The sequence below is a fragment of the Aegilops tauschii genome, chromosome 3 (assembly GCF_002575655.3).
Source record: "Aegilops tauschii subsp. strangulata cultivar AL8/78 chromosome 3, Aet v6.0, whole genome shotgun sequence".
Classification (NCBI taxonomy): domain Eukaryota; kingdom Viridiplantae; phylum Streptophyta; class Magnoliopsida; order Poales; family Poaceae; genus Aegilops; species Aegilops tauschii.
The window spans coordinates 575,856,753-575,865,170 of record NC_053037.3 but is presented as its reverse complement, the minus strand read 5'-3'; the positions used below and the strand labels follow the sequence as shown (position 1 = coordinate 575,865,170).

Here is an 8,418-nt window from a genome sequence, read left to right as displayed (position 1 = left end):
TGCGCAGCCAGTCAACCTTGCTGCCGCACCAAAGCTCCACTACAATCTCCAGGCCCTCCACTCACCGCCAATGCGAAGACCGAAATTCAGGAAGCTCGTATCAACATGAACCCCCATGGTTCATGTACCAGATTGAGAAGAAGGCGGCCAACCACGGCAAAGAATGAACTAGGTCGGATCCGACCATGTGGTGGCCCCGCCCAAATGCCAGCGTGACGGTCCAGCGCGTGCAACCCTAGACTGACCCCCCCCCCCCCCCTTGTCGGATCCAACGGCGCAGCGGCATTGGATGGAGCTAGCGCGGGGACTGAGCCCATCCCGCTGCTCCGCGAAAGCTGATGACCAACCACTCTGCTGGGGACGACGCCCACAAGTCTGGCCAAAACCCCGAACGCTGGGAGAAGAAGCAACACAGAGCTTTGCCGGATTAGAACTCATGCCGGGGAGGGGGTAGTGGAGAGGTGAAGGTAGGGGAAGGAAGGTGGCAGAGAGGCCTTGCCGCCGCCGTCGACAACGGCGAGGAGGGCACTCGAAGGGGGTGGCTGCGGTGAGGGAAAACCTAATCACCCCCTGAGTTGCCACACCAGGACGACGTAGGGGCACTTGCATGAGTTTTTAGGTTGTTTAATAAAAAATTATGTTATATATAAGTATACCATAAGGATTATATGTTTTGAAACTTTATTCAAAGGTGAATTTGATCATCGAAATATATGCCATGTAGCAGCAAACGTGTATCACTAAAATTGATGACCCAAAAACTGGTGCACGATCCTATAAACCTGGCAGGAGGGAGTATATATTGATTAAATGAAACGAAGCATAGAGACCAGCCCACGGTTGATCTTGCGTTACATTTTTATTTCCTTCCTCATTACACCACTAATTTGGTTGATTGCACGAAGCAGAATTTGTTGCAGGGGTGTAGTAGTGCAGTGGAGGTGGCTGCAAAGCTCACGTCTGCAATGTATTTGTATAGTTCAGTCGGTCTTGCCGGTGACCATGGAGATGCCGGTGTTGCGGCCGAACCTGGAGACGGCGCAGTCGGCAGCAAAAATGTCGGAGGAGACATAGTTTGGCGCGCCACCCATGACAGGCATGCTAGCGTGCACACTCATCTCGTTCACGTAGTCGGAGCGGTAGGTCTGGCCGAGCACGCCGTGCACGTCGTCGGTGAGGTCGTGGAACTTGAACCCGATGTCGAGGTGCGCGAGGCTGTCGCCCGACCCCGCGACGCCATAGTTGTGGATGCGCGAGTCCTCCTCGGTGATCGGCACCACGTTGGCCATGATGTCGAACACGCCCCTCAGGTGCACCCTCACTCCGTTGGTGGCCGCGGTCCTCGTGACGGTCAGCCCTGGCACCGCGGCCGACTGCCACCGTGCGCCGACCTCGATCGGGATCTCGATGGCCGCGTCGTCGAAGGACATCTCGAGGTGGTCGACGTCGCCGTTCCAGCTGGTGGTATTCTTGGCTCCCATGAAGAGACGGTGGTGGGCGAAGCGGATGCCGAGGGCCTGGATCCAGGTGAAGTCGCGGCTCATGGAGGGGTTGCGCTTGCCGATGAAGTGGGCGTTGATGTGGAGGTCGGCGTCGGAGACGATGCAGAAGTCCTGGTCCTTCTTGCCGTGGAAGTAGAAGTTGTTGCCGTCGCCGCCGGTGAAGCGCGGGTCACCGCAGGACACGCCCGCGTAGAAGTCGCACACTGGAACCCACGGACGCGCCAAAAGTAAAGTCAATGACACCACATACACACAAACAGAAAAGATATCATGCATGGTAAGAGAAGAGTCTCCTCAAACTTACTGCAGTATGTCTTGCAGCTGGGGCAGAGGACGATGCACTGGTTGGGGCAGCGCTTGTCGCACTTGCCCATGCAGCCCGCCTTCCTGCCGTTGGTGTCCTTGCACGACAGCTGCTGGCTCCTCTGCCCGAACTTGCCCGGGCTGATCATGTGGTAGTTGGGCGGCAGCTTCCTCGGCGGCTGGGCCTGGACGCCGGCGGCCGCCGCCAGGGCGCACACGGCCACCAGAGCGGCCACCGCAGCAACGAGTTGCCGCGCCATGGATCGTTCTTCTTGGTAGATCGAGCACACTCCTCGGATGGGTCGTCCTGTGGTGGTGGTGGTGAGGTGTTTGGCGTATGTGAACGTGGCGATTTATAGGGGAAGTTGTTGTCCCCCCCCTGCAGGCCAGCATTCTCCGGAGACGCTTTGCGTTCACCTGCATGTTTCGTACGTGTGGCGGATCGAAATGTCAACTAGCCATGTGATATTTGATCGTCCTCGATCGCAGCCTAACTGTCTTCGCTAACACAACAGAGACCGCACTTGGAGTGGCTAATTGACTTGCTGAGGAGCTACGTGTGTGCCCTGCTCAAAGCCCCTTTTGATCGTCCTAATCAATCCCTGGCTGGCCGCCATGGACGGCTCCGTTCCTGCCTCACTAGTCAATCTAGTAGACTACACGCCACAGAGTATCACACTACACGTCTACACTGTTCTCGGGCAAGCTCTACTGTCCGGAACATTTGCTGCTGCGCTTTTTCCCAATTCCTGGGCGCTGCTAACAGGTGTTTTTTCTTTTTTGAGACAAGGCGCTGGTAACAGGTTTTTTTTAAAGACAGGTCTATTCAACAAACCGACACGCACACCCCGTCGGTTCTGGGCTCGGCCCATTATTTGTTCTTTCTTTTTTAAAACTTTCAAAAAGTATGTGTGCGAAGTCAAATTCGAACTCTCAAACTCTTGGTTTACTTCCACCTATTGTAACCAACTGGCAATTGGGAAAGCTCGCTTATTGTGCCTAGTTGCTTTCTTTTTCATTCCTGTTGTGCATCTTCTTTGTCTGGTTTTCTTTTATTTTTTAGTTTGGTTTGATATGTTTTCTTTGGTTTTATACTTTTTATTTTTATTCTATTTTTTCTTCTCTTTTTCATTTTCTGGAATTCTCAAGCTTTTTAAAAAAAATTGTGAAGTTTTTAAGTTCGTGAGCACTTTATCAAGCCATGAACATTTTCTTAAATTCATGAACTTCTTTCAAATCTGTGAATTTTTTTCAAATGAAATAATATTTGTAAATTCTGCTAACTATTTTCAAAGTCATGATTTTTTTGCCAAATTCGTGAGTTTTACTTAATTTCACTTTTTTTTCAAATTTGTGAACTTTTTGTTTCAAATGATGACTTTTTTCAATTTCATGAACTTTTCAAATTTGTGAACTTTTCAGAATTTTGCATAGTTTTTTCAAATTTGTGAAATTTTAGTTTATAATCATCAAATTTTTCAATTTCATGAACTTTTCAAATTCGTGAACTTTTCTTAGTTTCGCTTAGTTTTTTCAAATTAGTAAACTTTTTGTGTGAAATCAAGAACTTTTGAAATTCGTGAACATCTCTTAATTTTGCATAGTTTTTTTTTAATTTGTGATCTTTTTGTTTCAATTTCATGATTTTTTTTCAAATATTTTTTTAATTTCGCAGATTGTTTCCAAATTCGTGAAGTTTTTTGAAATCGAAGAATCTTGTAAATTTCAGAAACTTTTTCCAAATTTGTGAACTTTTTACAATTTCATGGTATTTTTTTGAATTTGTAAATCTTTTTGTCAAATTCATGAACTTTGTTTTTCAATCGAGGAACTTTTTTCTACACTCGTGAACTTTTATTTAAGCCATTTGATTTTTGAATTTTTAAAAGTAGCAATCGTTTTTTTAGTTAACAAATCAATAGAAGGTAAAACCTTGAACATACAACAAACAAATAAAAAAGAGTTGAGGTACTTGTTATTGATTGTTTTGGAGCAAAGGTACTAGTTACTAATGATCACAAGCTGTCAACGCGAAGCAAAGGAGCAAGGTACATGTAGGAGGAGGTCTTCGCGCCAACTTTTGTTTGGGGCGCTTAAGGCGTCAAGGAGGAGGTCTCATGCTTTTCGTCTACTAAAGGAGGAGGCAGCTGTGCTAGGCTCCAAACACCGGGCCACCGGGCTTTGAGCGAGGGACACAGACGCAAAGTCCATGGAGCTCTCCTTAAGAAATGAAAACACACTTAATATTTCACACCCCTCTGAGTTTAACCATTTCTCAGTTGATCAAGTTTTTTGCGGGAACTCAGTTGACCGAGTTACATGTAGGAGTATTGTCGACAATAGGGAAATGCCAGGATACACCTGGTTGTAGATGAACCTGATAGAAAAATTCAAAGGAAAAAGTAAAAAAAAAAACTTCGATTTTTTTTCGAACAAACTTGACATATTGCCGTACTCGTATAAAAAAATTGACAATGGAAAACTCTGGTAAAAAATCTGAGCGAAAAAATAAATTTTCCAGGAATATAGAGTGAATAGTAACTGTAATATAGTGTTCATCTTGTCTTTCTCGCCAACAGTACCATGAAAGTCATTTCATCGCCAAAGCATTTACGCAAGTGTAACGCTTGAGCAAGTTTGTTACAAAAAACTTTCATATTTTTTCAACCTTTTTTGCAATTACTATTTTGTTCTAAAAAATGGGTGCATATGCACCCATCTTCCATTCGTTCCCCTCCCACTTGTCGAGCCCTGCCTACATTTGCACCATTTTATTGCGCAATTTAGTTATGGAGATATCAAATTGTCCCTAAAGTAGCATTCACATGATTTCTCAAATGTGCAGTATTAAGACCTCATAAACCATTACATAAAATTCACGTCTATAATTGTAAATAACAATTCTCATTGACCAAAGAATATATCCTGATTAAAAAGGGTACAGTAAAAGTACACATTTTAGTGTTTAAAATGGTAATGTTGTGAGAACTCCATTTACCTTGTTCAAAAAGACATGGCAATTTTGAAAAAGTCGCGATGCGGGTAAGGCCATACCATGTATCCTTGTAAATTTACATTTTGGTAAAAAAAACTTGACAACATGCAGTTTGTAAATAAGTCCCCCTTGTGCAATTTCGCTATTTTACCGTTCAATATATATCAATTTGGCGTCATTTTTTTTTTGAACCAACCTGTGGCTCGATGGTTAGAAGGACAGTTGTATCCCCATTCCCCAGCACTCCAGGGTTCAAGTCCTAGACTTGACACTACTGCTCGCATTTTTCTAAAATTATTTCAGGACTTCTGTAGATGTGCAGTGCGTTCAGTGGAAGAAGACGTTCCCGTCGACTACAAAGGCGTTAGTGGCGACTTCGTAATCATGAAGATGATAATGCCAGCTCAATCTCTTGGAGGTACTCATAGAGGTAGGGTGTGCGTGCGTGCGTTCATAGAGGTGAGTGTATGTGCGTATTTCTGAGCGTCTGTGTTTGTATTATGTTCAAAAAATATTTTGGCACCATTTCTCCTTCTAAATCATGCCATTTTCTTTTGCTAATTCTAGATACCTAAAAGAGTCATCCCACTAACTTATTTATCTAAACATGCAAGTATGTCACATTATCATTTAATTATGGATGGGGTAAGGTCCACCTTAACATGCAACCATGCATTGGAAAAGAACTCACCACCACATGCAGCCATGCATGAATTTTTTCTTCTATAACTTTACCACAATAAATTACAACTATACATAATCAAATATAATAATTCATGTGTATTTTTAATTTTGATTCACATGTTATTAATCTAAATAATTGAAAATAAAATTCATTGAAATATACCGCAACTAACTCCCTTAGCAACGTGCGGTGTATCATCCAGTTAAGATAGAAGATAACCAAAAATGCATGGCCAAACAAAAAACAACCCATAAAAACCTGTAAACGACCTAGGGATCACCAGCCTAAGCATTGGTGACTGGCTAACTGAAAGAACCCTAGAAAAACTATACTAAGTGAAAGGGTTGAAGAAGGGACCAAAGCAAAAGGGACACAAGTTAGTAACACTAGTTAGGGCATAACACGGCCAACCACGACTAAAGCACAAGCACCACATGTGTGGCATCCGCCACTAGCATAAAACTTTATTCTTGTTACCACGAACACAACACTACGACGGTACTTCCCTTGAACCAAAGTCTACATCGAGCACAAACGAACGTGGTGGCGGTGGCGCTAGACTCGCAAGACCAGTGACACACTCTTCTAATAAGAACTGCCCATGGTGAAGTTGAAGTTGCTGCACGTAGTGCGGATTCCGAGGAGAAGCCCACTGAACGCGAACGTCTCCTTCACCAGATCGAACATCAGCAGGTTGTTCTCCATCTGGTGCCCCCCGAGGATGACCGCCGGCGAGTCGATCGCCGCTGGCATGGACGACGCCATCTGGACGAACGCGAAGCACACGGTGTTGTCGTTGACCTGCACGAGCGAGCTGGCGCCGGGCAGCGTCCAGTTCCGGCCGCCGTCCAGCATCAGCTCGATGCTGGCCACGGCGTAGCCCACCCGGGTCACGGTGAGCGCGGACGCCTGGTAGCACAGGTCGAACGGCGCCACCTTGTCCGCGCGCGCGATGCCGCTCGTGGCCACGTCGAACGCGTTGCGGAGCGGCCAGTAGATGTCCCAGCGGAGCGCGGTGTAGGGCGTGACGGTGCTGAAGACGGCGCCGCCCGTGCCGCTGCCGGCGTCGAGGTCGAAGACGCCGTCCGGCGTCGGCACGCGCTGCTGGTTCACGGCGATGCCGGTGATGCCGAAGTAGTAGCCGCCGTTGTAGGGGTGCTTGAGGAGCGGGAGCGGGTTCTCGCGGAGGCGCTCGGCGAGCTCCACGGGCGGCGCCGCCAGGAGCTGGAACGGGCCGCCGCCGAAGACTGCCACGCCGTCGCCGCCGCTGGGCAGGCACAACGCGAACTCGTTCGCTACCTTGAGCAAGGACGCGAACTGGGTCGGTAGCGACAGCGGTAGCCTTGAGAGGCCCGCGACGCCGGCCGCTCCCGCCGGGAGCGACTCCAGGAGCTCCCCTGGCGCGCAGGACCCGACGGCGCGGAAGGTGACCAGGTAGAGCGGGTTCTGACCGTCCATGGCATTGGCGGCGAGGGTGATCGTGGTGGCGTCGTCAGAGCGGCAGCGCCCGTCGACCGGGTTGCGCGGGTATGCGGGGCAGGCGCACGGCCCGTCTCCGCGAAGGTTGGGCTTCGGGCAGCCAGGCGGGCGGTACGTAGTGGAGACGTCGTCGCAGTCGTGGGAGACGCAGGGGATGATGCGGTGCGGGGTGGGGCAGTTGGCGAGCCAGAGCATCGGGCCGGCGAGGTCGACGAGGAGCGGCACGCCGCCGACCTTGATGGCGATGGTGTAGAGGGAGGTGGAGGCGTCCTTGCTCACGCGCGCCACGATTGGTTGGCCCTGGCCGCCATCGTCCGCCGACGTGCCCAGCAGCACCGCCAGCGCCAGCAGCGCCGCGAGCGCAGCCGCTGAGCTGCGGCGTAGTGACATGGCACGGCACACGATTTGCTAAACCTTGGTGAGCTACTACCACTCTACCAGTACCACTATAGCTACTGTTGCAAGGTTTTGGTCGCCGTGCGTGTTTATATAGTAGCAGAAGGACCAGTAGGCGTGAGTGATTTGGCTTGGGCGTGCGCCATTGGGGTGGTGGAGGGCCAACTTGAGCTCGATGGAGCTTGGGAGTTCGGATATGGCAGGTTCCGACGAATTAATATCGCCATTGTCAAGGCCATTGAGATTCGCGGCGTCAACTTCCGACGAATTGATCGCCATTGTTAAGGCTATCGAGATTTGCGGGGTCAACTTGCGATCACACCACCTCGTGCGTTTTACGGAGCCTAGGTGGGCTTGGAAGCTGCTGTGCAAGCTCCTCCGCAGCCAGTCTCAAATCCCAAGGGGATAGAGGAGAGATCCTAGATCGCCTCGTGCTTGAGACTTGTCCCCCGTTCAATTCGCTCCTTCAGCTTTAAAAAAACTGAGCTGTGGAAGAACTGTCTGCACCAAAGAGCATATATAAATCTGAGTGGCCAAGCAATTAGAGTAAATAGCATAAAACTACTACAATTCAAGCTAGGGTTTAAAAAACTACCGATTTTTTTTCTGCTGATAACTACCAAGTCAGGGGTCGGCTATTTCAAAAAACCCAAATCATAGTTGATCGTGATTATGACAGTTGGGGCTCACACGTAAGAAAACTGATTGTTTGACTTCTAACTGACATGTGGGGCCACATGTCAGCTCTCTTCCTCATTCTCTCACTCCTCCTGCCTCTCTTCTTGCACAAGAGGTCGACGGAGCACCGGCCGCCTCTCCTTCCACCTGCACCGGTCGCTTCTCCTTCCACCTCGTCGTCGTCGGCCGGCCGCTCCTCCGCTGCCACTACTACCCCCTCTCCCCAGAACCTCTTCTCCTCTCCGTGGCTCTCTTCTCCCCCAACGCGCCGCCAGCCTCGGCCTGCAGCCATGGCGCCACCGGCCAGAGGCGCTGCCGCGCCGGCCAACCCCCAGCAGCCGCCGCTCGTGCAGGGTCCAGGCGGAGGTGGGTCTCGGCTA

General features: G+C 49.3%; 2 protein-coding genes across 2 annotated transcripts; both read right to left on the bottom strand.

Moving 5' to 3' along the window:
• Window positions 1-759: 759 nt before the first annotated feature.
• On the bottom strand, window positions 760-2,110 carry LOC109751194 (uncharacterized). Its single transcript, XM_020310085.3, has 2 exons — window positions 1,807-2,110; window positions 760-1,705 (listed from the first exon to the last, which is right to left on the bottom strand). Exons 1-2 carry the CDS (start codon window positions 2,063-2,065, stop codon window positions 981-983), a joined length of 984 nt encoding a protein of 327 aa, XP_020165674.1. The 5' UTR covers window positions 2,066-2,110; the 3' UTR covers window positions 760-980.
• A 3,748-nt stretch (window positions 2,111-5,858) lies between these two features.
• Window positions 5,859-7,522, bottom strand: LOC109751200 (chitinase CLP). The gene has a single exon (XM_020310090.4). It carries the CDS (start codon window positions 7,352-7,354, stop codon window positions 6,071-6,073), a length of 1,284 nt encoding a protein of 427 aa, XP_020165679.1. The 5' UTR covers window positions 7,355-7,522; the 3' UTR covers window positions 5,859-6,070.
• Between the last annotated feature and the right edge of the window lie 896 nt (window positions 7,523-8,418).